Here is a 27,593-nt window from a genome sequence, read left to right as displayed (position 1 = left end):
AAAACTGCACATCCACAAATTGTCAGTACTATAGCATATAGGCTACACGATTTGATGATTTGCTAAACATATTTTGGTGCACCATTGGGTACCGCCCATTCTGTGTTATTGTCACTGAAGCAGCAACACAACATGAACAACGTGTGTGTGTGTATATAGGACTAGGGAGGTGGAGTCTGAAAGTCGGTCTGTGGAGCTACTATGGTGTAAGTGAATGTTCGTCTGTCCATCTTTCAACCAACACAAACCTGGAGGCTAGCCGCTAGGCGTATGCCCGCTGTCTGTCTGCTCTCCAAAGGTCCCACTGGAGCATCTATAACTACAGTATAACGACGATTCACTGTAAGTTGTCTACCGTATTATTTGCATTAGTTGCCTGCAGTTAGGTTTACAGTAAAAAATACGATATCGGTGGTTTTATGTTAACGCGACTTTGATACAACTTTAGGAATACTTGTTGCTCATTATAAAGAATACCGGCGCTGGTATGACTTTATACATGGTCACCAAGCTGATCAGTTTTGATCTAAGATATAACTTAATATATTCTCACGTCGGGTTTATGTTGAACTTTGAGGCATATTCAAGGCAAGTGAAACACTTTGATTTTATTGCCACTTGCTTGCTCCAACAGAGCCAGCGTGGGTGTGCTATTCATGCATCTTGCCTGTATCCCACAAAGAAATCATCTATTTGCAATGCAAATGTTTTCGTTACGTAATCTTACAGGTGTAACGTTTCCTCGGGCAATCAAATACTGCCAGTTTAAGGATGTAGCCGATAAACGGATAAATTGCATTTTATATGATATTGCTTATATTCCGTTAGACATTGGACATTTTTAACATTACATAACTATTGCCCAAGCATACGCTAATTTAAATCGTGTTATACAGGAGTCCAGGACTGTATGGCTGTGTATAGTGTGTAATGTATTTGTCATCTGCAAAGACTGCACAGACTCACTCATTCGTGCACGTTGCAGGGACAATTAATTGTCCAGCTCTGTTGATGTGCTCGGTTTCTAAATTCTAGTCCTAGCGGTCTCTGAGCCTGAGGATGGAGAAGTATGAGAAGATCGCAAAGATCGGTGAAGGCTCCTACGGTGTGGTGTTCAAGTGTAGGAATAAAGACACGGGACAGATTGTCGCCATAAAGAAGTTTGTGGAGTCGGAGGACGACCCCATCATCAAAAAGATTGCACTGAGGGAGATCAGAATGCTCAAGGTAAACATCCATTCTCCAAACTTTTACAATAACTTTCATAGCCAGCCTATACAGTATACTGTAGGTTTTTAAAGATATGCTTAGAGCTTACGATATACAATCTAGATTCATCTATTGCATGATAAGTGCATGGTGGCGTTATTAGCCAGCCGCCTTTACAGTGAGAGCCAAATAAGCCACATTCAATATAATTTCACATCACATGCATATTACATGCATAGGGCTAAACCTATGTCATGTACCATGGATTATCATTCCATGCCACATGACGCTTTATGACGCCTCTCCAGAATTCCATATCTCAGCCATATTAAAGGAAGTAGTATGATCCCCAAAATCACAGAATGTTCGACATTCGCACATATGGCTAAACATTTTAAATTCCAGTATTGACCAGATAGCATGATCAGAATTTCTAAATGGACTGGATTCAGGAGAGTTGAAAAGAATGAGTTCTATTTTTCCACATTTGGAAAATGGATCATAGCTTTTTATTGTTTGTGGCCGCATCTTCTATCTAGGCCAGGGCACCCTTTAATACCATCTGCTAATGACATGTCTGTGACTGCTACGTGCAGTGGTGGAGAGTAACTAAGTACATTTACTCAACTACTGTACTTAAGTAAAAGTACAGTTTATATAACACACACACACACACACACACACACACACACACACAAAAAGGCTTTTTTTCCTGTGTAAAGAGACAATACATTAATTATTGTGCCAAATGATCTGTCTAATCTAATGGAAATACTATTTTTGATTATTAAAACAATTATGGGCACAAGAAAACATACTGGTAATCAGTTTAATCATAATCAGCAGATTACCTTCTTTCTTGGTGGATTTATTCTTATTACAATTAAGTTTAAATTGATTAAGTTAGCCTAAACTTGTTTATTTAAGTGTATGATTGTGAACCAAACATACATTAAAATGTATATCTTGTTTAAATTCTGAAAAACTAAAACTAAAGTTATTGTTTAATTAATCCCTCTGCAACAGATTGCTTTGTTCCATACTGGCCACCCTGGACATTAGATGCTGTCATGGGCAACAGCCTTGTTTACTATTACAATCTGTTTAGGTGTTTTTTGTTTGTTTTTTTTACCTTAAACCTCTGTCTGCAAGACGAGTGGGAACTTGCCCTGCTGAGCAAACACTATACTGTACACAGTCGTGGAAAGTAAATAAGTACATTTACTCAATTTCTGTTATAAAGTACAATTTTGAGGTTATATATTTATATATTTTTCTTTACATTTTTGAGTGGTGCAACAATAAGATTAGCGATTAGACTATTTAAACATTTTCTTATTTAAAATGTCCACAGCAGTTGGCACAAACAAAGTTTTGTAACCCTTCTTTTTTGCTAATTTTGCCCTAAGCCTCCTGCCCGATGGCAACAAGTCAAATTCAGAGTGAACCACTCCCTTACGGAGCTATGTGTGTGGGTGGGTGGCTGGCTGGGTGGAAAACAGCATGGTTGTTTTTCACCACCTGTGCGCAACCTAACACACACACGCACATATTAACTGTATATATGGTGATTTCGGGTGTGCCAGTACAGTACAGTGACAGTACAGTACAGTAGAGGGTACAGTAGACTCGACTGTACCCTCTACTGTACTGTACTGAGTAGAGGGACCCCCACACATCATTTCTCAACCGTTTCGGACACAGGGCGGCTCGCCGGAATCGGGCCGGCACCCTGGGTGCGTTCCTGTGGGTCTGATGCCAATACTTGTACTTTTACTCAAGTCTTTTCTTCCCCAAAATACAGACCTTTCACTTGTAACATTGAATTTTGTCATATTGTGGTCTGCCACTGTTACAGTAGGCCTACTTCTTCTACTTGATTGGTGCAATTGTAAAAAAAATACTGTATTCCCAGATTGCCCTGCTGTTACTACCATGTAACAATTAAACAAGCCTTCGTTCCACGATGACTAATTACAAACCTTTGAGTGAGTCCTTTGTTCTTGGTGTTCTTTGTGTCCCTGCAGCAACTGAAGCACGCCAACCTGGTCAATCTGATTGAGGTGTTCCGCCGCAAACGGAAGCTGCACCTGGTGTTTGAGTACTGTGACCACACTGTCCTCAACGAGCTGGACCGCTACCCTAGAGGGTACGCCTGTCTCACTGGCATAATAATCTTAATTTTCTAGGAAAATATTATCAAGAAAGATATACGAGATGTTTTAAATTGGAGATATGTAATAGTAATGAGAGGGAAAAGAGTGTCAACAGGAGGGCTCACATACAACACAACATGGAACCAGGCCAGGACTGTACATTTATGTGGACTGTGCATTAACTGGTGGAGACACCATGGTGCCGCTTTTTACTGTGCTACAATTCTCCCTCAATAGTTGATTTATTCTTAATCATCATGCATGCTACCCACTGCATTAATCTCTGGTGGCATTAATCTCTGGTAATCTCTGGTAGTAGCAATGTACAAAACATAGGATAGACCACCTGTGCTTAAATGAAATTAGGTAAATCAAAGTCTATGTTCTTTGTTGACCCCTTATAAATTTTACATTGCCTTCATTAAGTCCACTGAGTGATCTACTTCAGTCGTGAAGCAGAATGTTAAAGGGGAAAGTTTAGGAGATAAATTAATTAATAGGTGATTGGATTACGCAAAAGGAGGGTGCAACGATATGAATGGGGTCTTCCACGTGCTATAGTACACAGTAGAAGTATACAGCCAGTCAGTAATATTGACATACCAAGAATTTACAACAGGGCATGGTCCTGTGTTTCAGTACCAATTCATCCTGTGTTGTGTATACGGTATATCCATGGTACACTATGCACTGTGTTTTGTTAAACTCCTGACAACTACAGTGCTCGTCTCCAGGGAAACTGACCTGCTCGTTGTGGAATGTTTACAGTGATGTACTCCCAGAATGCATTGCTGGTAGAATTGTTGGTACCCATTAGGCTCCCCTTCATTTTTACTGTGTTTTGCTCTCCTTTTCTCTCTGGCCTGTAGCCTCCTGGCCACAGTGGACTCAGGAACCGGGGGCGGAGACTGTTATTGTCAGTCACAAGTCTCGATTTAGCCATTTCCCTGGCAACACTGATAGATGGTCCCTGAACCAACAATGCCGTAGTGTGTGCCGAGCATCGCAGCAGCTCACAATAGGAATGGCAGGTCTCTCCTCTCCAGTGACTCTGTCCCTCCAAAGCCTTTTGACAGAAAAGAAGATGTCTGAAGAGCAGAGTCACAGAGACAGTGTAGAGATGACAGGAGAAGTAGAAAAGAAGATGTGCATGCAAGAAGGAAAAGCTTAATAGGTGGAGAGTTGTCATTTATGGGTTAACTTTCTTGTTGAAAGGCTAATGTCAAGGAGGTTGCCTTAACTAACGGCATAAACACAATGCTCTTGATACAACCCCAGCCCTTTTTGAGTGGTGTAAACCACTCCTACAACTGGCTTTGTTAGTGCAGAAAAAATGAGCATGGTTGCTATGTTCACCCGGGTGTGATTTCATTACGTCAGACATGATTTTTGAGTGGTGTAAACCACTCCTACAACTGGCTTTGTTAGTCTGTGCAGAAAAAATTAGCATGGTTGCTATGTTCACCCTGTTCACCCGGGTGTGATTTCATTACATCAGACATGATTTCATTACGTCAGACAGGCTTATATATTACACCACTCAGTTCACACAGGTGTGATTTTTTTATTAGGTTCATCTTTTCAACTCATTACAGGCCAATGATTTTGAATGTGCTTGTGGGATTTCAATCTTTTGGAAACTAACGCTGCTCCTTCCATGGTCTGCAGCGTTCCAGAGCACCTTGTAAAAAGCATAACCTGGCAGACCCTCCAAGCTGTCAACTTCTGTCACAAACATAATGTAAGTGGTGTTGATATGAACTTGTTCTGAATGGTTACTGTCTCTGTGGTTAAACTGCATTCTTCCCATTTGCTCTGCTCACTTTTCAAATTTGTTTCTATATTGTTCTATTTTGTACCACATAAAACAAAGGGGTTTCTATTTGTGCATTTAGGACAGCATACACAGTATTATTTATCATACCAACTAACTGTGTTGTAGCATTTTCTGTTGTCCAAACTTCTCAAGTGTCCTGCCCTCCCCCAGTTCCACCAAGCCACTGGTTTTATGGCTTTTTTTCTTTTTCTTTTACAAGGATTCCTTCCCCTGCCTCGCCAGCAGTTAATGTATCACCTAGACACAACAAACTATGGGGGCCCCTTTAACTGGCTGAGGAGCTAAAGTCCAGGCCTCAATGTCTTTAGTTTCTCTGAATCATACCTATTTGTCACCAGATTCTCAAAAAACACAAACACAATGGCAATGGTAGGACGTCTTTTGAGCTCATAGTGACTGACTGTATTTTTGTTGTTTGTTTTCGACCCTTGGCAGTGTATTCACAGGGATGTCAAACCAGAGAACATTCTCATCACCAAGCACCAAGTTATCAAGCTCTGTGACTTCGGCTTTGCCAGGATACTCAGTAAGTGGTTGTGGTTTTAATGGAACATTTCTTTTCACATCCCCTCCAGTGTGCCACCTAGTGGTCATTGTTGTATGTCATTTGGCTATTTAAGACCAGGAGTATTTACAGCACAACTTATGTGAAGCACAGCTTACATGTGGAGCTGTTGGACAAAAATAAATATGATTGAACGGTTATCTGCTTTGTACAAAAGGTTGATGGAGATTAGTAAGGATTTAGGTGCACCATGGCACTTGACTTTGCTACCATTTATCTGCAAGCGATCATATGCCTAAACCTAATCCTAAACCTAACCTCTGTAAAACTATACCTAAACCTAACCTTAGCCCAGACTCTTCTTCAACAAAGATGGCGAAAGCAAACATTCTTTGTTTTGTACAAATGTATGGTACAAAACACTGAAGTCCTTCAACCAGAAACCTAACCTCAGTAAAACTATGCCTGCCCGGGAGCCAATCAGACACATAGTAAGGCGGGTCCTGGATCCTGGAACGGCGGTGGGATCCTGGAGCTTTGGTGGGATTCCAAATTGAGCCTCTCTGAATTCAGTTGGACTCTACTGTGTATTTTGAGGCAGTAGGAGGTGCTCTCAATTTTGTGTCTGAAAGAGTGCAAGAGAACACACACTGTTTGTTTGTTAAGGTGCAGGGCAACAGAAAGCGTTGGAAAACTAAAAGACAAAAGAAAGTCACATATAGCTTTGTTGCAAATGATCACTTTGCTAGTAGGTCTGCTCTGCTTACTGTTTTGTATTAAGGGAAGTTATCATTTGTAGTACTAATGCTCGGTTGCTAGGGACGTAGATTTCATACTAATCTATTAAAGATGGAGTGCCACAATTTTTTCCAGTTTTTCATGTGTCTATGAGGTGACAGTACTTCATTAGACACCCTGGAGTTGTTTTTATGTGCAATGGTGTATTAACTTTGTATTTAGGGTTTCTTCCTGGAGGCTGAACCCTTGACAGTCAAACGGGCCAATGAAATAAACAGTAATATAGTGACACCGCGTGATTTCTTTCTACGTCCGTGATTAGACATGGTAACGCCCCGTCTGCCTCTGATTGGCCTACCGACACTGCCCGTCTTGCCTGTCCTCCGAGATGCAAGGGTACTCCGTGGTGGGAAATAATACAAGTACAAGAGAATTGCAACACGCGACAGTAACTTGTAACTTTAATTTTTGTAGAAGAGGCAAACCAATATTGTTTGTACCGTTTGCTTTGATTTAATAATTGATTGAACAACTATGATTTGATTTGGCTGTCTAATAGTACTAATACTAAAAAGATAAAGATCAAGGGAAAAGAGACCTTTTTACAGTACAATAATGTTTCAAGTTTACACATGTATGCAAATAAACAGGCCAGCGGCATAAACAATATTAGTTTGCCTCTTCTACAAAAAATTAAAGTTACTGTTGCGCGTGCCAAGCTGTCATTCTCTTGTATTATATCGTACTTGTATTATTTATTTATTTCCCACCACGGAGTAACCTCGTAGCCTCGGTCCCATCCCATGCTTACTTATCTGCGAAAAAAAAACCTTGCGGCAGACTATCCAGCATGTAACCTCGCCTCACCCAGGCTTTCCACCACCTCAGAGGCAGGCGGGGCGTTACCATGTCTAATCACGGACGTAGAAAGAAATCACGCAGTGACACCACACCACCATGAAGTGCAAACATTTACCCTTTAAACCCTGTACGTTCCTGTGCTGTGTCTGTGATACCAGCTGGTCCCTGTGATTACTACACGGACTATGTGGCGACGCGCTGGTACCGCTCCCCTGAGCTGCTAGTGGGGGACACACAGTACGGCTCCCCTGTGGACGTGTGGGCGATCGGGTGTGTGTTTTCTGAGCTGCTGTCAGGGATTCCCCTATGGCCTGGCAAATCAGACATGGACCAGCTCTATCTCATCAGGAAGACTCTGGGTACGCTAAGCAGAACATTGTGCTATTTCTGATACCGATTTTCAGATTGGAGGTCCAAGAAAATTTTACTACTCAAGAGTTGTAATTGTAATATTTTATGGATGTAGCCTAATGGTGAATTACTGTGACGAACAACTGCATAGTAAAAAAAGAGGAGCTTTATGTCCGTTCTCTGTCCTCTACAGGAGACCTGATTGCTCGACACCAGCAGGTCTTCAGCAGCAACCAGTTCTTCAGTGGAGTGTCCATTCCTGAGTCACAGGAAATGGTGAGGCGAAACCACATAAGAAGAAACATCGGAAATACATTGATTCAGTTTGCAGGATGGGTACAGTTAGAGGAAAGTACAGGTCAATGGTGCTGCACAATTATTCGAAAAAAGATTGAGATCTAGATTCAGACACCAATGCAATCTCATTTTGTGAAGAATCTTGAAGAATCGTGCAGTACTAATTGACTGTCCAATTCATTTTAGTTACTCTTATGTTTTTGTTTGTTTTCATGGAAAAAATGAGAATAGTGTGAGAATCGAAATTATGCAGCACTACAGGTACAGGCTACAAACTCTGCTAAGAGGATAAAACTAGAAAAAGCACTAAGGCCTGGGCCATGGCTCAGTGGTCTAGGCACCTCGGCTGGCAATCCAGTCTGGCAGTGTGCCGCGGGTTCGACTCCCGATACCGACGGCCTTTACTGCATGTCTTCCCCCCCATCTCTCTCCCCATTTCCTGTCAGCCTACTGTCTGTCCCTCCATAAAAAAATAAAATAAAAAGGCGAAAGCCACACAAAAAAACATTAAAAAAAAGACTTAATTAAGTTGTTTACATAAGAGTCCTCCATTTTCAATTCATCAAAACATTTAAAGACAATACAAATATACACTTCTATGCAAAAAAATGAGAAGAGAAGATAATCATTGTATAATGTACTGTATATCTGTAGGAACCTTTGGAACAGAAACATCCTAATCTCTCACACCAAGCAATGAGTCTCATGAAGGTAATGATGTTTTTTTTCTTTTACATTTATAATGGCAGTTGACTGTATTCTATTTCTGACATGATGCAAGTTAAGGGATATGTACAGCAAACTATGCATCAGTCTCTGTCACCCTGCCTGGGTTTATTTTGCAATGCTCGCTATATATCCTGCTTATCACATGTCTACGTACAAATTTAATCTTTAATTTGCCATGAAATTATTAATTTAAAAATGATTGTACTATTTATAGGTTTCCACGTCCCTAGCAATTTAAAGAGAGGCAACACAGTTCAGAATTAACAGACAGCAGAATGCCTTTATTGACCAATCAGAATCAAATATTGTAATAGTATGCTGATAAAATATGTTGGGCCTATTTTCATAACTTCGCTTAGACAGATATTCTGAAACCCTCATAGTAAATTTATGTTCTAATTTAAAGTGGTGTAAACTTGTTATTAACTACAGTACAGTACAAAACTTCCTCCAGCTTAATGACACAAAGTCTGAGGTGTTAGTGTTCGGCCCTCCTCTCGCCAGAGCCCAAATAGAAAAGGACCTCGGCCCCCTAACTATAAATCTCAGGCCCTCTGTTAAGAACTTAGGCGTTACCTTTGATCCCGACCTCAACTTTGAACAGCACATCAAGAAAGTCATTCAATCCTCATTTTATCACATCTCTAAAATAAAATAATTTCTATCCACTCTTGACCTGTCAAAAGTCATACAGTACATGCATTTATCTTCTCACGCTTAGACTACTGTAACTCCCTGTATACCTGCCTCACAAAACATCCATTCATCGTCTTCAATTTGTACAGAATGCTGCTGCTCGCCTGTTAACACCCTAATTGCCCGGGGTTATTTAATTCATTATATCAATGCGCCTGGCGATTTATAGTAGCGGAGCACTTTTACAGACGGACCGGATGTTATCCCGGATGTGGCTGTAGCAGCTAAATGTAGCCAAAACACTCTAGAGCCGATTGACAACAACGGGGGGTATGATTAAATCTACCGCGACTAGCAACGGGACCGTGGTGGGACATCTAAGACATGATCTTTTCTTAGAATTGGACGGGATGATTTAGATCAAGAGTTATTAACGTTTTCGATGACGTCCCACTGTTGCGCAACATCGAATGTTGCGCAACAGGCCCTCCCAGGCTGTGGAGCGATGCGATCGGTTTTGATATCAATAAGTCTTTTTTGATAAAACTTCGTTCTGGGCGCTGGGTGTTACTATTTGAAAGGACGGTGAACTTCGTCAGGGCGATCGGGTGTTAACTGGCTCCAGGAAATTCGACCACATTACCCCCGTTTTAGCGTCCCTACACTGGCTCCCAATCTCTTTCAGAATCGATTTCAAACTCCTTCTCACCATATACAAGGCCATATAAAGTTTTATTATTATTATTATTATTATTATTATTATTATTATTATTATTATTATTATTATTATTATTATTATTATTATTATTATTATTATTATTATTATTATTATTATTATTACAATAGAAATCATATAACATTATTGTCAATTTAGAGCATAAAATGCTGACAAGAAGTGTATGGAACTCACAGGTCAGTATACTGTATGTGTAGATACAAGTCTAAACCACTACGTTCAGTACGTTGATAGTCCAAGCTCAAGTTAGGTAGGTATAGGTAAGGTAGGGTAAGTGATTTTTTTGTGTTAAATAGCTCTATATTCTGATAGTTGCGACTGCAGGTCGCAGTTACTATGAAAACGTGCAGGAAGCCTGTCACGCTCAAGCCTGTCACGCTTCATGTAATGCTTCCGTCACACGCTTGAACGCAGAAGCAGTCACGCTTTCCTGTAACGCTGCTTCCGTCACGCTGCTACCTGTAATGCTTGCCTGTTACTCTCTATGGTTACTATAATGCTGCCCTTTTCCTCCTCACGTGTGCTTTGAAGAGCCTTGGCTTTTAAGTTTTCATGCATTAGTTGTACTAGTTGCATTTCTGTATTTTGTGCGAAAGTGCATTGAGAAATGTCATCAGAAACGGCCTTGTTTCTGTACATTTCGAGAAGTGTATTTGCACGGAGGCATCCCCAAAATGACAAGAGCGAAACTTTTTCATATTGCGTCAAATAAGAACTGTGTTCCAAAAATAAACAAATGATCGCGGTGTTTTGACTCATATGGATATAAAGAATCAACTGACTGAGAGAAAACGCTAATGTTACTGCCGTCGAATTATTATACATTTTCATTTGGGATATCTAATTTATCCAATCAGGAGAATACAGATTAAACAAGAGAAATTGGAAGTGATGGCACGAAGAAATGAGCACGGACAAAACACTGGAACATAAAAATAAATTTTCTGTTTATTAAAGAGCTGGAGACATAGAGACCCTGTTTAACTGAATAAACACTCTATAACAATGATTACTATCAGAATATAATGCTTTAACCTTTCAACAAAAAAACGTTTTGTTTTGACCAAACATATCACTTACCCTACCTTTAAAGACTTGAATGTTGAACTCCTATAGGGTTGTCTGAGGATGGACCCATCCGAGAGACTGACCTGTGAACAGCTTCTGGAACATCCCTACTTTGATAGTCTTAGGGAAAAGAATGAGACCATGTCAAGAGAGCATGAGCGTACAACCAGCAAGAGGGTACGGTTACCCCGGAAGCATCTCCCTCCTGGGGTAAGCCATTACTTGTTACTAGTGAAAAAGAACAAGGAACCACTCCATTTGATACAATTTTTTTAATGCACGAAGCACCATTTTGTTGTTTTTTAGGGGGGGGGGGGGGGGATTTGGGTTAGTTGGGAATGTTTTAGTTTGGTCATAAACCTTGTAAGTCAAGTTAAAGCACATTACCGCAGAAAAAAGGCCATTGCCATTTAAAAACTAATTTGAATGTGTCATCTAGAATTGCTGACATCGATTTATGTTTTCTTAGTATTTACCGCAGCTTACCAGCAGCAGCATCTTTCCAGCTCTGGACAACAAGAAGTACTACTACAGCAATCTGCGCAAGTTCAACTACCATCTACCAAACATCTAGAATCCCAGTCTGAAACACCTTGAATAAACACCTCAGGACTTAAAGCTGATTGTAGAAGCACCTTGGCTTTTATTATAAAGCAAGCAATTGGATTTAACCAAACTCTCTATTATGGGGTGTCTCGTTTCTGACATCATTCTATGCACTGTCTACTAAAAAGACCAATGCGTTTATAAATGTTGCCTACATTTTGTTGTATTTTGTTATAAATGCAAGTGATGACAAGGAGCAATCCACTGCTCTGCTTGTAGATGGTCAGTAGACTGGAGGTACAGTTATAATATAAACTGCCTTGCCTAGTTTGCCAAATGTTTTTTATATATTGTATACAGTGATGAACTCAGTATGAGTGACTTGTTTGGTAGCACATTGTTTTAAGTAAGTTATATTAATGAGGAAAGCAAATGCTTTGGCCTTTTGTCAAATCAAGTAAATGAAGCAGATTAAAATCACAGAGCTTGACTTTAATAATTGGATGTTCATCCAGATATGTATCTGATGGCTTTTAATTGACACACCATTTATTCCAGATGGACAAATACAGAAGTCACAAAAACAAACAGTACTCATTGTTTCTGGAACTCTGGTGCTAAGGATGTTTATAGCCATCGATCTACCCATGCACATGGACAAATGCCAAATCAGTTTTGAAAATCAGCTTTTTTCAAAAGGGTTGTGAATTACTGTAAAACTCAGAATGCATTTTCTTTATGTACACCACAAGTGGCATAAACTTTATTACTTGTTGAATGTTGATATTATGAACTATAGACTAGTTTACATGAATAAACACTTTTTGAAGTCGACAACATAAAGTGCTGTTCAGATACTGCGCTTGTCTTTCACTTCTTTACTTTGTCATATCTCTTTAATTGTGCATCGAACCCAAAGCTGCTAAAGTCCTAGCATCGCATTATGTCATGACTTCCTTCCATTGTAATAAACCTTACAGGTGCTGGACTTAAGCACAGTGCTACTTCACAACCACAGGAAGTTATCAACATTTCAATCAACACATCACATCTTTATCATAGTGTCTGCAGAACCTGCATGCTCAAGTTCTTACTTTTCTCAGATTAGGGTCTGCTGCTCTGAATAATTTGACAAAGCGTGTGCAAAGTTTGACATTTTTGACATAGTCATTCAAGGTCCAGTGCTATATCCAAGCGTGGAAGTGCTGTCTGTAGTCTCTCTACAGTCTTATCTTTCTCTTTGATCCCAGGCAAATCGCTGAGAAAGAGATACTCTAGATTCCTGTGGAGATGAACAGAAACATTTGATCACTACCTAGTATCTACTATCTACAGCAAATCCCAATACATAATGATCTCTAGTTGTTTCTTGTAATGAAAAGGCTGCACATTTCTTGTAGTTAGAGAGAATTAGTGAAATGTGTGGCAAATCTGCAAAAAAATGCTTATGCTTACCACTAGCTTTCTTCACAAAATAATGTGTTCATAAAAGGTGTCTATCACATATAAATTTGTTCCAACCCAACTCCCTTGGGAAACTTTGTAATAGCTGCTGAAAGTTGGGGTACCATTAACAACCAATAAAAGGCAAAATTCCCCAAATTTCATTATGCTTAAGTAGCATGTGACGTGTCAAACTAGGGGGGTTTCATGATGCTGAATCCATTCCAAGCATTAGTTTTGCACTCCTTGGGCTAAATTCGGCCATAGCCACTTGCCCAAATGTGCTGACCTCATCATATTTATGATGATGGCTATGGCCATTTTTAGGCGAAGGAGTGTTTTTTGTGCAAAACTAATGCTTGCACTTGATTCAGAATCATGAAACCCCCCTAGTTTGACACGTCAGCATTTAACTTTATATTGAACAACTTTATATTGAACAAATGCATCCTCTTCGCATTTGACATGGAAGTAAAAGTGTTGCTATGAATGGAAATGGCCATTGTATATGTATTACTATGTTCCACACAGTTTTATGCCATTTCAGTTTTTTAATGGCATTCAGCAGAGCTTAAAATCGGATAAACACCCAGCAATGCACATGAAAACTGCAAGGGGCCATGTGCAGATGGTTTTTATTACTTCGACCATTGAAGAAATGCTTTGCCAGTTTGGCAGGTAGTATTTTAAATGAATAAACAATCTGAAATGAAAAGCCCACCTGAGTTGGTGCAAAGCGATAAGTCCTTTATCTGTCACATTTCCACAGGACACAATCTCCATTTTGTGCAAACTGTCCTGCAGGTTCTCAATGGAGCTCAGCCTCTCTAGGCATGTGTCCTCAATGTAACTGCACTTGTTGAACTTGACTTCTTCCAAGTGTTTCAGGCCATCTAGAAAGATGAAACGATAACAGGAAACATAACAGATTTAATTCATTAAATGAGCTTACAAATCTAAAACAAAAGGGCCCAATTAACTGTTATTAAAAGCATTTATATTTAAATTGGATTTTTTTTTTGAATTTGACTCAGAATGAATTGGCATATACACAGTGTACAGACTGTACAATAACTCAAGTCTTAGCTTTGTCAAAACTGAGCATTTTGGAGACTAAATCTGTTAGAAAAACAAACATTTTGAGCAAGCAGTCTGCGCGTGTCTAACAGGGTCACAGACAGTGCAGTGTCTCCGTTTCTATCCAGTGTAAGACACTCCTGTCATAGATTCAGCTGATTAAATGACACGGGCCCTTGTCCGTGTCATTTAGTGTCATTTGTCTAGACTAAAGCAATTGGATCTTTGCCAAAACAGAGCATCCTGAGGAGTCTAGTTCCAGAAAATGCTTTTTGAGGAAAGTGGCAAAGAGATCATATAGAATAGATTGGAATACGTTAATGGAAACAATTAAAATCAAATAAAAAAATCTAAATGGATTAAACGCAAAAAGCTGAAGCTTGTTTCCATTGTGGTACTGTAGTGTAAATCATAAGACATACAGCAGACTATACACAAAAATAATGTTCACAGGCAGAGACAGGCAGGTCTCTTTTGGTGTAATCTTTGCCACTGGGTTCCCAGATTGCTTTTGGTGTAAAAACATCCCTGTCACTTGGCCTGGCTTCCCTCGTCTAACTCAAGGCAAGAACCCATATGAAACTAGAAAAAGTGCCCTTCTGGGCACAGGTCTCCACCAGGAGGATAGGAGTGTGTGTGTGATGTTTGGCAAAATGTTTAGGAGCAATATAAACGTGTGTGTGTGACGCGGCTTGGCCTGTTGTAGCGCCACCATGAGGCTGATTTGAAAACTGTCAAGTGGCATTTCTTCCAAAGCCTAGTGGGAATATGCATGCACAGTTTCACCACAAACAGACGCTGCGTTGAGTAGTTGTGGCGATTTGTACAAAGTGGGCTACTCCTGAAAGGTTTAGAAGCCAATCGTAGCCAATGCGGGTGGATTATGAGAAATCAAACAAACCCGTGTTGATCACATGACTATGGAGAGCATGTGTACCGATTTGCGTGAAATTTGGATAAAATCTGAAGGAGTAATATTAGAAAATGTGTTTTACATATGTCGGCCTCCTGGTGGCGCTATAAAGAGCAGATGTGAAAAATTCCAGGCAAAGGTTTTTCCTTGGCCTCTAGGGAGTGTGCATACAAAGTTATCCACAGATCCGTGCAGTTAGAGGTAAAAACACTTTTCGGCCAGTTATAGCGCCACCATGAGGTTGAGTTGAAAATGTTCATGTGGCATTTCTTCCTCGGCCTAGTGGGAATGTGCGTGCAGAATTTCACGGAAATCACGCGATGTGTTCATGATTTGCAGCATTTTGTTTGAAACTGAGCACTACTGCGAACTTTGGAAGCCAATCTTAGCCAATCAGGATGGAGTCTGAGAAATCTGAAAGACCCGTTTCGTTGAATGGCTCTAGAGAGACTGTGTACCAATTTGCGTGATGTTTGGACCAAATCTGTAGGTGTACTGTCCAAAAACTTGTTTTGCACAAATCGGCCTCCTGGTGGCGCTATAACAGGCCGTTCTGGAAATTTTGGGGCAGAGGTTCATCGTTGGCATCCAGGGAGTGTGTGTGCAAAATTTGGCATCGACCGGGTTAACGGTGCCGGAGATTAGCTGTTCACAGACGGACGGACGGACGGACGGAGTGCAAAACATACTCTCTCCCCATGCCTTCGGCCTGGTGGAGACAATAAAGGGGGTAGGGGGAGAAATCACACTGACTGTTGTACTTGTACAATGGGTCACAGGATCTCTGTAGTGTAGACTGACCTAAATAATCAAACCCGTTGTACATGATGCAGGATTCTGTGGCGTCAATTGCCTGGATCTTATAACGGCCCAGAGGGCCAGTGGGCAGACCATTGTAGTCATGGTGGAAGCGATCAAATCCCTGGAACCTCGCTTTGGCCCCGCATCTCAGGAGCCACTCCGAGGCAGCTCTGTCTGGACCAACAGCTTTGATTCTCTCGTGATCTACGCTGTAGAAATAACATCACAGAGATTAGTTAAGTCAAATAAGAATTGTAATCACAAGTGACAAGTTAAAGTGCAAAAGTAGCAAAGACACAAAGTGACATGTACATTTCTCAAATTATAAAACAGATAAGAGACATTGAACATGAAAACAAGAGTTACGATCAGTTGGCTTCTAAACAGCTACAAAATAATTATTTAAGTATCATGTATTGTGATGATCCTTTGTAGTCATGAAACATGAAGTACGAGCGTCATGCCATGGCTAGATCCTTTGGTTCAGGTTCAGGTTTATTTGTCATATGTATAGATACAGAGTAGGCTATAAATACAATGAAAATTATTTTGCTCAGAGCACTCTGTCAGTCCGATTAAATAATACATATGTGGTTGGTTGCTTGTGTTGATGAGTCGACATTTCATGCATGCTTCTAGCCCAAACATTTAGACGATTCAGAATCGAAAACACCCTCTACGAGTCTAAATGTTTGGGCTAGCATAGCATGCTTCATTGCTTGTGGACATCGCAGTCTACACTGCTATCTAGCCCCTCTCGGAACCCTCGTAAAAGGTTTCTGACATTTGGATGTTTAAAAAGGTAAACATCCAAATGTCAGAAACCTTTTACGAGGGTTCCAAGAGGGGCTAACTGCTATCTTGTAGTAAGTAGGAGATTAGATTAGTTGCCTCCATATGTGACGTACGTTGAGACGAGTGTCACGTACTGTACCAAGACGACATGGATTGATAAAGAAATGATTAATTGATTCCTCACTTGTTGAAAACAGCGTTGAGCCATCCCCAGAACTGTCTGCTGCTCGCGTTCTTCTGAGACAGGGCAATCCGTGCGGCATTTGATAAAAGCCTCATACCGGTATCTTCAATTCTGGGAGCAAAGCAAATGGACCAGGAATAAACATTTTAGGTTTGTAGGCCTACTTGCAAAACAATGTCCAAGTTGGTCAGTACTACTACCAAGTACCAACAGCAGGTGGTGACCTCACCTGACCAGAGTAAAATCCCACTTGCCCTCCACCAGTATGTGTGGTGTGTTACTGTGTTTACATTAGGGTCGCGTCCATTGCTTTGACCACTGTTGCCAGATTGTGTGAGAGAAATAAGCAACCAGGTCCATGAAAACAAGCCCAAAAGAAGCCTGACTGGGGCTTGCTATTTAGTCTGATCTACTTGCTATTGACAAAATGTGGAATATTCTCTTTTAGTCTTTTAGTTGGACAAATACATTAATATGGAAAATCTGTGAGAATCACTGGTTTAAAACAACATTATGAAACAAGCCCAAAGTAAGCAACTACACTTTAGAAACAAGCCCCCAAAAATACATACAAATTTACATACAAGCAACTTTACAGAAGATAAGCACAAGTCGCTTATAATAAGCGGACAATCCGGACATGGCAACACTGGCTTTGACTATGCTTTGACGTCGTTACGCATGAAAACGTGCTGTGGTATTGGTTCGTATGCCGACGTGGAGGCGGAATCAATGCTGAGACAACTTGACAAGCAAGAGAAACAAGACAACTAGACAAGAGTGGGACATGCAATGCAAATACAATGTCATGTAGAATGACACATGCGGTCTGAAGTTGTTATTCAGTCTAATTGAACATGATTCAGGCTCTTAGTCGCGCATCACTTGCAGCTGTTTTGGCACAAGTACAGCCAAAGCTGCCGATCAACATTACTGCAATAAGATACCTCCACAGGTAAGTCGTGTATGATCTGTATCGTTATTCGTTACAGAGAAAGTATGTCTGACAGTAATGTGCTACTTCAGCTGTATACTGTGAAGGAAGATGTTTCTGCCTGGGATATACATCATATACTTTATGTTATCATATTTTCTCTCTACATTTGTGATAAGGCTTAAAGCTGCCTGCTATATGCAATAATATGTCAAATTTGTAATTACTTTGTTTTTTTGTTGGTATTCAGACAGCCAGCAATGAGTAAAACGCTCCCAAAAAATGTAGTCTCTGTGACACATCTAGGGGCCACAATCTGCATTCAAAGATGTTCCTAGAAGCTTTGTCATTGGTCGAAAGAAACCCGGTCGAAATGACTAACCAATCAGGAAGTAGACAGCCAAATCGACCAATGACAAAGCAAGGAAAATATTTTAATGCAGCTGTGGCCCCTAGATGTGTCACTACATTTTTGAGGGAGCGTTTTTGCCATTGCTGGCTGTCTGAATACCAAAAGAAAAAAGGTAATTAAAATCTTTAATATGATTGCCACCCTGTTCTCTTTAACAATGGTTAGTTGTTGATCACAGTCTCGCATACATTAATAAGGACAGTTTTTCCTTGGGAGGAGTTGCATAACCTGACAGCATTTGGACGTTATTCAATTTTTTTGGCTTCCTTCCCAAACAAAATAACCTTTGGATCTAGTTCAAGTATTTGTACTTTGACTCAATGGATGTTACCAAAACAGGTTACCCAGTACCCACTACGCTTCTTACCTTCTTACCTTTCCTGGCTTTGGCCTGGGTTGGCTTACATATTGTCAGTTTGCTTGCCACTAGTTCCGGGTGCCTGATGCAGTGCCCTAGCTGCAATTTGCAACACTAGATTTGTTTTTATAATGGGATGAATCTAGAGTTGCAATACCCTCTATAAAATAGCTCAAGGCTCTATTGCTGATTACTTAGGTTAGGACCCGCCGCAGTGGTGTCCGGTTAGAACTTAAACCAGGATGCTTCGACTTCTCCTTCTCCCTGAAGCCAACCATTGTTATATATTCTCTGACTACGCTTGTCACGATGACTAAGCCAGTTAGATCTATCCAATATGGTTCTACCACATCTATCTGATATCAGCACTAGGTCGTCTTGGGCCAAATATAGGGATTGTTATACTAGACATGTCATATGTCATATAGCCCAACGTCCTAGTCGGATATCCCCATATATGGGGACTAAATATCCAATGAGCAACTACTCAGATCCAACAACATGACTGGAAGTCTTCGTTACACCCTCCATTGACAGTCCATTGATCCAAATCGAATTTCTGCTTGAATTGACAACGTTAAACTCACCAACATTGCAGCTGTAGGGCAAGCTTTAATTATCCTCTTTCAATCTGCAAAGCGTTTGGTTCATATTAAAAATCAACCATAGACATGTTATGAACTACTTTCTGTCATGAAATTCTGTGCAGGTCACTGAAGTCACTTGGAATTTGCATATAATGCAGGAGGCAGCAGCACAATACGTAAAAAAATACGAGTGCTTCCAAACTCCAACACTCAAAAAAAATCAATGCCCATAACATGTCTAAGGTGGATTTTTATGAAACAAATGCTTTCCAGATTGAAAGAGGTTAATAAAAGCTTGTCTTACAGTACCACCATCTGTTTTTTAACCCAATACCCCCAGCCAACAAACACAAAAATGCTGAACTGCTCACTGCCAAAATGAGGCCAGGTTGAGTTTAAGCCCACCTGGTGATGAGTCCTTTATCTGTCACATTTCCACATGACATTATCTCCATCATGTTACCTGCAAGTTCTCAAAGGAGCTCATCCTTTTGAACTTCTTCCAAATTAGCCTATCTTAGAGTCATGTTAACAAACTTGTTCAGACATATCATGTTAAGACATAAAAATAACATGGCGGTTTGATAACCTGACTATTTAATTGGTGTTAACATTCCTTGAACCCTGAACAGGCTCCAAATTGTACAGAATTATACCACAGGTCGTTTCGAGGAAGCAATCTGATTGGTTGAAACAGCCTTCTTGCCGTGGGTTAAACCAGCATCACTCCACACCTAATCAAAACAAAGAATTCAGCTGCTCTGTTTTCCCAGAGTGCAGCATGCTGGGTGGCTAGGCTAGCTAGTTTATTGGGACATTTGTGGTCGTATTTTCTTAGTTTTAAGGGTAACTGTTGTATAATTGCAATATTACACTCGAGGGTGTGGTTTAACGTGATCATTGCCACTTCAGTGATGCTTGTGGAACTCGACTACGTCTCGTTCCTGACCGCATCACTGTCGTGGCAATAATCACGTTAAACCACACCCTCTTGTTTAATATTGCTTAATTATGCTAGACCTTTAATTAAAACCAGGCTTACACTAGTGGTTGCCTGCTTTAGGATTGATTTTAAGATTTTACTGATTACCTACCTACCAAACCTATTTTAACGTTTTAATGTTGGATTCATTGAAAACATACATCCTTGGATCTGGTGACTGATATTGTCCTTATAATGTGTGAGGGGGCCGTGTTTTTTAAATTACTTTATTTATTGAAATTTTATTTAATGTATTTTTTTTGTCATTTCCCCCCAAAAAATGTAAAAGGTGGTGTCTGATTAAAATGAATATCAAATAACTAAATACTGAATCAAGCAACTTACAATACAAACTGTCTGAGGTGCTCACAAAAGCCAGAGTAGACATTAAAACGACCCAAAACATGTGAAATATCCCTTTAACCCCTTATAAGGGTCAATCTCTGAGGTCCTTGGTGGGAAGCTGCTGGTTGTACCTCAGAGTCGAGGCTGAAGACAAAGGGTGACCGTGGCATGCTTGGTAAGCTCTCAACTCTGGAACGACCTGCCTGGGGAGCTCAGACTTGCTAAATTGGTTTTTAAATTGGTTATTGCGACCGAAGGTTGCAGAACACATTGTGTGCCCAGGACGTCTCCAGATGTCATCATAATAACCCCCTGTGGTGCCCAAGACGTCTGGGGACGTATTTAGGATTTTTCTGTGAAATCTGCTGGGCAAAAAAATCCATGGGCATCAGAATCGAGCATTTCCCCGTCAGTTAGTGTGTCGGGCACCATATATGGTGCCCAGGTCATCATGTGAGTTGTGACATCATCAGGGATGGAGATGTGGACTGGAGACCATGATGTCATTGTGCGACCTGCTGTCGCAGTTAAGCCCATATATGGAGATCCCTCAGTTGGCCAGCAACTCTACATCTGACCTCAAACCCTTAGATCTCCATACAGTATATGAATATATTTCATAACCTATTCTGACATTCCATATGTTGATCCTTCCCCATCCATCCTTCCTCTTTGATGTCTCCCTTTTGACTTATACCTGTCCAATTGCGATAACAATTTAATTGTTTCTATCGGTGAACATTGGAACATTATGAATAGTAAATACATTGTTTGGCTTTTAGGCTTTGTAAATAAAAGGTCCACAGGGGTAGAGATATGACAAATAGCATATCATTTAATAGAGGCATGCACGGGACATCATCATACCCGGAAGTTATGCGGGAACGCCTACTGAGTAGCAAAAAACTATTTTCTTGCCTTGACAGCCCATACATCCAACCAGAAAAATCTGATTGCATTAAATTACATTAAACAACATTAGACTCACTTTGCCACTCACTTTGCCACTTGATATGCCATTCACTTTATGCATGCGCATACCCTTATGGCTATATATACAGTATAAAACATGATAGTGGATATGCGATGTACAAGCTCACAAGACGTCACACCGTGACACGTTTTCTTTTGAGCTTGTAGATCTGCTATTTCCATTATATTTAAAAAGAAATCACACTCGTGTGAAGTGAGGGGTGCTCTTATCATCATACATCATCACATTCCGGCCAATCACTTTTGGCGTCCTCACTTTTCTGTCCTCACTTTTTATCCTCACATTCCATGCTCAGCCAATCAAATTGGGTACAGCCAGGCTTTAGTTTCGACATACTATTGGTCCGACTGTCATTAGAACGACAACCTACCTCAAACACTAACCTAACCATAACCGCAAGCACGGAGCAGCGCATGTTTGCCAACCTAAACCCATCAAATCATCGCTATGGGGTACACACAAACACACAAAGCTGGGCATAGGAGCGGCTATGCCCATAAATGATTATGACGATTATGCAAAAAATAATGGGCGTGTAAAGGAGCGACTTGGACAACTCATGCATGAAGGAAGCATGGGTTCAAGTCCGTTGCTCTCCCCAGGTTGGCGGAGGGTGTGAAGAGCCCAGGATCACATAAGATAATTGACACAGGGGTGAAAAATGGGTTACAAAATCGTGGGATATAAAAATGTAGAAAAATAAATAAATAATAATAATTGAGATCATCTCAAATAATTGTGATTATGTAATAATTGTGACAGGCCTACCTGTGGAGTCAACATCAGCACTATGGTAGTGTTGCATGAGTATGTGAGTATGGTGAGCAAGAGGTTTGCATACGATAAGTTAACTGCCCCTTACCTCAAATATAAGTCACTGGAAATTTGCTGTGGTATCCTCTCTGAAATCCATATGGCATACTTTTTTTTGGCATACTATAACTGCCCACTACCTCAAATATAATTCACTGGACATTTGCTGCGGTTTCATTCTCTCCAGGAAGACAGCTTTGAATATACCTACATATCCTCAGATACACTATTGGTGATAGAGATCAATATCGCTGGGGCAAGCGGCAACAAAAAGGACACACAGATGCAAGTTAGCCATCAAAATATATCTGTCACAATTTAGGCCTAGTACTTTTGGACATTGTGCTGTAATAGTTGACCGAAGTCTTTGATTTCTCCCCTTTAGCATATTCCACTTCTAATATTAAATTGAGAGAGATGGTACAATAGATTAATACTGAATAGATTAAGACATCTTTATTTAACATATTCTTTCTTACTGTATGATTGAATAATGCACTTTTTTCCCCAAACGGATAACAATACAGAGGTGATACCCAGAATATATTAAGTTTGCCACTACATTGGTGGATTAATATCATTGATACATGTATTTAAAATGTTATATAATCATCAGCATACTGTATATGAATAACCTGGCAGTGGTACTTGTATCTGTTTTGGAATTTTAAAGAGTTTTATTCAGTAACGTGCACTCTGGGATGTAACTGTAACAATTGGACATTGTACCAATAACCTAATACTTTACAGTCAGTGCATCAGCTGATTATTGGTGGTCATCTTAAACTGGAACAGCAGTTGCAGCCCTAACCTCACATTAGATTTATGTTTGTTTTATCGTGCAGCTCATATGATGTGGCTGTGGTGGGTGCTGGCATCGTGGGTCTGGCTACAGCGAGAGAGCTCCTCCTCCGACACCCAACACTCAACTTTGTTTTGCTGGAGAAGGAAAAGGAACTTTGTAAGTTGCGACATACAACTCAGCTGTATTTGGCAAAAGAATGTCAATTATTAAGTTTGCATCTAATAAAAAGGTTGGGGGATTTACTCATTTAATATTTGTATTTGCTGTTTTGGTTTCGTTTTGATGAGAGTCCAACATTGTCTCTGGTTTGCACTGGGCGTTACAGGAGCCAACTGTTGGCCCTAGGCTATTTGTTTGTTTCACTATGGTTGTTTGTTAACGTGGTTGTTCAATTGTTACTATGGTTGTTTGTTAACGTGGTTGTGAAATTGTTACTATGGTTGTTTGTTAACGTGGTTGTTAAATTGTTTTATTTTTTAATTAGAACGGTCTGTAATGTTTAGCGCCATCATTATGATAATAATTACGATTATCATCACACACTGTAGTTTCTCCGGGCCATTTATGACTTCTCTATCTAATCTTCAGCCTTTCACCAAAGTGGGCACAACAGCGGGGTCATTCACAGTGGCATCTACTACACACCAGGCTCCCTGAAGGCCCGTCTGTGTGTGCGAGGGGCCACCTTGGCCTATGAGTACTGTGAGAAGAAAGGTCTCCCTTACAAGAGATGTGGAAAGGTCAGCCATGGTGATTTAACAAAATGAGACAAGCTGTGTGCAATGCAAGGTGTTTGCTTTGGATGCTATAATGTTTTATAAGAGATGAGCTAACAGTAGAATGTCAAACTTTGACACTGTATGCAGTGCAGTCAAAGTTAGTGCTTTTATTAAATGTTTGTGTACTGTATATTCCAGCTTATTGTTGCAGTAGAGCAGGAGGAGATACCCAGACTCAAAGCTCTGTATGAGCGAGGCATGAAGAACAACGTGCGAGACCTTAGCATCATTGGTGCCAAAGAAATCAGAGAACGAGAGCCGTACTGTAGGGTAAGACTCTCAGAGACGCACCCATATACCAGTGCATTATTTTTTCTTTTAAAGCCTGAGTTATACTTGTACGTTGTACGTGGTGTTGCAAACCAAAAATAACAGATCTATAAGCTTGCAACACATCTCTTTGTGAGCTTGTAGATCTATTCTTTGGTGAGTGACATGGCACGCAACCATATATAAGCCAGGCACAAGAAATACCGATATTTATATTAATGCTCAATAAAATGTATCCCTGCAGGGTATAATGGCCTTGGATTCACCCTACACTGGCATTGTGGACTGGAGAATGGTCGCACTACAATACGGCAAGGACTTTGAAGAAGCCGGTGGGACTGTGGTGACTGAGTATGAGGTCAATGACATCGCCATGGTCAGTGAGAGTCCAGCTGGAAGTGACGAAGGTAATGGTAGTCATTCACTATATTTTAATTTACTTTACCATAATGGTATGGTACAGTACTTCCTTATACTAACCTCTGTGAATGCAATTCACAGAATGCAACAATTCATATTTCAATGTCTAAATCATGTTGCCTGTATAAGCCTCTATGTTGTATATTGCACTATATATATATATATATATATATATATATATATATATATATATATATTCTTAATACTATTATGTCGCAAAAATACCTTCCTTATAGAAATAATTTGTATGTATCTTGTTTATCAAATTACAGGAGTTAAATATCCAATAGCCATCAGAGACAAAAAGGTAAGTTTTTTGTGTCTGTCTGTCTGTCTGTCTGTCTGTATGTCTGTCTGTCTGTGTACATGCTTGTGTTTGAGCATACGTGAGCACATTTTGTGAAAATAGACGAGATATGTGCTTAAGATGTCTATCTGAAGATCCTAATTCAAACTCTTGCATTGTTGAAATTGTTTACATTGTTTGCATTGCTGCTTGCGTGGTTCTATCATTATAGGGGAATGAGGTGAGGTGCCGCTATGTCCTGACCTGCGGCGGCCTCTATTCAGACCGCCTATCCCAAATATCTGGATGCAGTCCAGAGCCAAGGATCGTTCCCTTTAGAGGAGACTATTTGGTCCTGAAGCCAGAGAAGCACTATCTTGTCAAGGGAAATATCTACCCTGTAAGTCTTCACTAACTCTCAACTTGTAAAGCAAAGAAACATACAGGTATAAACATACACAATAATGTTCTCGCAATTGTATAGTCAGCTTAAATAGTTAAAAAGTAACATTGTAAGTGTACATTAGGATGAATGATACTTCTCTGTATTATTACATAAATATCACAGATTTGATTGACATTAAATGTTTTGCAGGTCCCTGATCCTCGTTTCCCGTTTCTTGGAGTTCACTTCACCCCACGAATGAATGGCAGTGTCTGGCTGGGTCCTAATGCCGTCCTTGCCTTCAAAAGAGAGGGCTACAATGTGTTTGACTTTAACCTCAGAGACTTTGGAGATGCACTATTATTCAGGTACAGTATCGAGGAAGCTGATACTCATCACCTGTTCTCATTTCCACACATTATATGAATGAAACTGTATGAATGACTGTTACTAACTGTATTGCTGTATGCATGTGACAAATAACATTTTAAGCTGAAACAAAATAACGGTTTAACTTATGTTTGTGTTTTGTGACTCATTACAATACAATTACATACATTCTATACAGGGGCCTCCAGAAGCTGGTGATGAAGAACATGGCATATGGGCTTGGAGAGATGTATAGAGGGATCTTCATTGGTGCTCAGGTCAAACTCCTACAGAAGTACATCCCTGAAATCTCACTGAGTGATGTACTCAGGTAAAGCAAAGCATTGACATAGTCACTATCGGGTGGAACCCTTATATGTCCATCACTTTTCAGGAAATGGCAAATATATAGGTTCTTCTTCAGACACTGGTAGATTGGCTTAGTTTAACAAAACATCTGGAGGTGTCCAGTTAATTATCCCACTGGCAAGTTTATTGGTTTGCTGTCCATTAGGTTTGCTGTCCATTTTCACAGCACAGTTGCTTGGTTCTCTTTCCCAGGGGTCCTTCAGGGGTTCGAGCTCAAGCTCTCGACCGTGATGGAAACCTAGTTGACGACTTTGTGTTTGATGGTGGTGCAGGAGACGTAGGCAGCCGGGTACTCCACGTACGAAACGCACCTTCACCTGCAGCCACCTCCTCCCTGGCCATCGCTGAAATGATCGCAGATGAGGTGGAGAGCCGTTTCTCACTGTAAAAGATTCCTATTAATTACCAAAAGACAGTGGTCACCAAGTGAAGCTTCAGAGCTGTACGGAAGTATTGCTACAGTACTTTCAGTATATCTCGTCCGAGAGCGCACAATCTGAAATTTTCCATCAGGTCAATCCTCAGCTCAGCTGTTTGTAGAGGTACAAAGTAATAAAGTATATTTTTTTTACTCAATTGTATTATTGTTTACCGTTTTGAGGTAACTTTACTTTTTGAATGGCTTTGTTTTTATACCACTACATTTGAATTCTAATTTACTCCAATTACAAGTTAGGTACTTTCGCTAAAAACTATATAACATTCAAAATGTGATGCGAACAATAAACAATGCAAGCACATTTTGTAAGTCATGACAAGATCACCGACAGTCAGAGTTGTAGCTAATATGTAAGCAAAAGAGAGCTTTTTTAACAAGCACATTAAGTTGCACTTTAGTTACATGACGATTTATCAATCCTAAATCTCTGTCTTGCATTTCTAGTTCAAGGATTTGTATTTTTCTCTTATTGTTGTATGAATAGTTAACACTAGAGGGAAACATTTATGGGAAAATGATCCTCAGGGTACTGTTACTGTATGGTACTGAAAGGTGGTCAACTACACCTTTTGAATAGATTACAGCTCAATATCTTCGTTTAAATGATTTCACAAAGTGTCAAAGCAAGAGAACATCTGGTTGGATGAGATATCCATTCATGTTTATAACCAGATATCAGAATAATTATTCTAGAAGATCACTTGAGATAAGTGATGCTTCTAGAATAAGAATTCTGCTGTTTTATAGTTTCAGATTCTTATGACTAGTTAATTACGTTTTAGCGTGATTATTACGCAGCCTGAACTGTGCTATACATTATATTGTGGAAAATAAAATACAAACAAGTGTGCAATGCTTTTGGCATAAGTGATAGACTATATATTTTTAATGAATGTATTTTTTTAAATATTTTTTAAAATCTATTATGGATTTTGTTGGCAATCTGCAGGCGTGTTGGCTATTTTATTCTGCATAGACTTTAACAAATTTCCATTTTGGTAAATTATTTCCCTTGAATTACGGATCAAAGCACCTTTATGTCCACAAGGAGGCGGACACACACACACAGACACACGCACGCACACACACACACACACACACACACACACACACACACACACACATGAACACTTGTGAGAACGAAACATGAATAAATACTTAAAG

At 40.0% G+C, this 27,593-nt stretch overlaps 3 protein-coding genes across 4 annotated transcripts; 2 read left to right on the top strand and 1 right to left on the bottom strand.

The window, feature by feature from the left end:
* Positions 1–210: 210 nt before the first annotated feature.
* cdkl1 (cyclin dependent kinase like 1 (CDC2 related kinase)) lies at positions 211–12,512 on the top strand. The gene is made up of 10 exons (XM_079528883.1): positions 211–342; positions 1,036–1,227; positions 3,237–3,358; positions 5,034–5,106; positions 5,638–5,728; positions 7,465–7,665; positions 7,851–7,933; positions 8,609–8,665; positions 11,172–11,333; positions 11,593–12,512. The coding sequence occupies exons 2-10, from the start codon at positions 1,060–1,062 to the stop codon at positions 11,695–11,697; spliced, it is 1,062 nt and encodes a 353-aa protein (XP_079385009.1). The 5' UTR covers positions 211–342; positions 1,036–1,059; the 3' UTR covers positions 11,698–12,512.
* dmac2l (distal membrane arm assembly component 2 like) lies at positions 12,169–19,731 on the bottom strand. 2 transcript variants are annotated; one of them, XM_079528884.1, is made up of 5 exons: positions 19,579–19,731; positions 16,883–16,993; positions 15,904–16,112; positions 13,834–14,005; positions 12,169–12,951 (listed from the first exon to the last, which is right to left on the bottom strand). In XM_079528884.1, the coding sequence occupies exons 1-5, from the start codon at positions 19,629–19,631 to the stop codon at positions 12,837–12,839; spliced, it is 660 nt and encodes a 219-aa protein (XP_079385010.1). In that variant the 5' UTR covers positions 19,632–19,731; the 3' UTR covers positions 12,169–12,836. The 2 variants fall into 2 exon arrangements, with proteins under 2 accessions (XP_079385010.1, XP_079385011.1); XM_079528885.1 differs by lacking the exon at positions 19,579–19,731 and adding an exon at positions 17,112–17,241.
* l2hgdh (L-2-hydroxyglutarate dehydrogenase) lies at positions 17,589–27,551 on the top strand. The gene is made up of 10 exons (XM_079528881.1): positions 17,589–17,837; positions 23,153–23,268; positions 23,701–23,852; positions 24,030–24,161; positions 24,406–24,568; positions 24,854–24,888; positions 25,100–25,267; positions 25,463–25,620; positions 25,821–25,952; positions 26,183–27,551. Exons 1-10 carry the CDS (start codon positions 17,740–17,742, stop codon positions 26,376–26,378), a joined length of 1,350 nt encoding a protein of 449 aa, XP_079385007.1. The 5' UTR covers positions 17,589–17,739; the 3' UTR covers positions 26,379–27,551.
* The last annotated feature ends 42 nt before the right edge of the window (positions 27,552–27,593 follow it).

This window comes from Electrona antarctica (assembly GCF_951216825.1).
Source record: "Electrona antarctica genome assembly, chromosome: 18".
NCBI classification, from domain to species: domain Eukaryota; kingdom Metazoa; phylum Chordata; class Actinopteri; order Myctophiformes; family Myctophidae; genus Electrona; species Electrona antarctica.
Note: the sequence above shows the minus strand (reverse complement) of the source record. Positions and strands in the feature narration are given on the sequence as shown.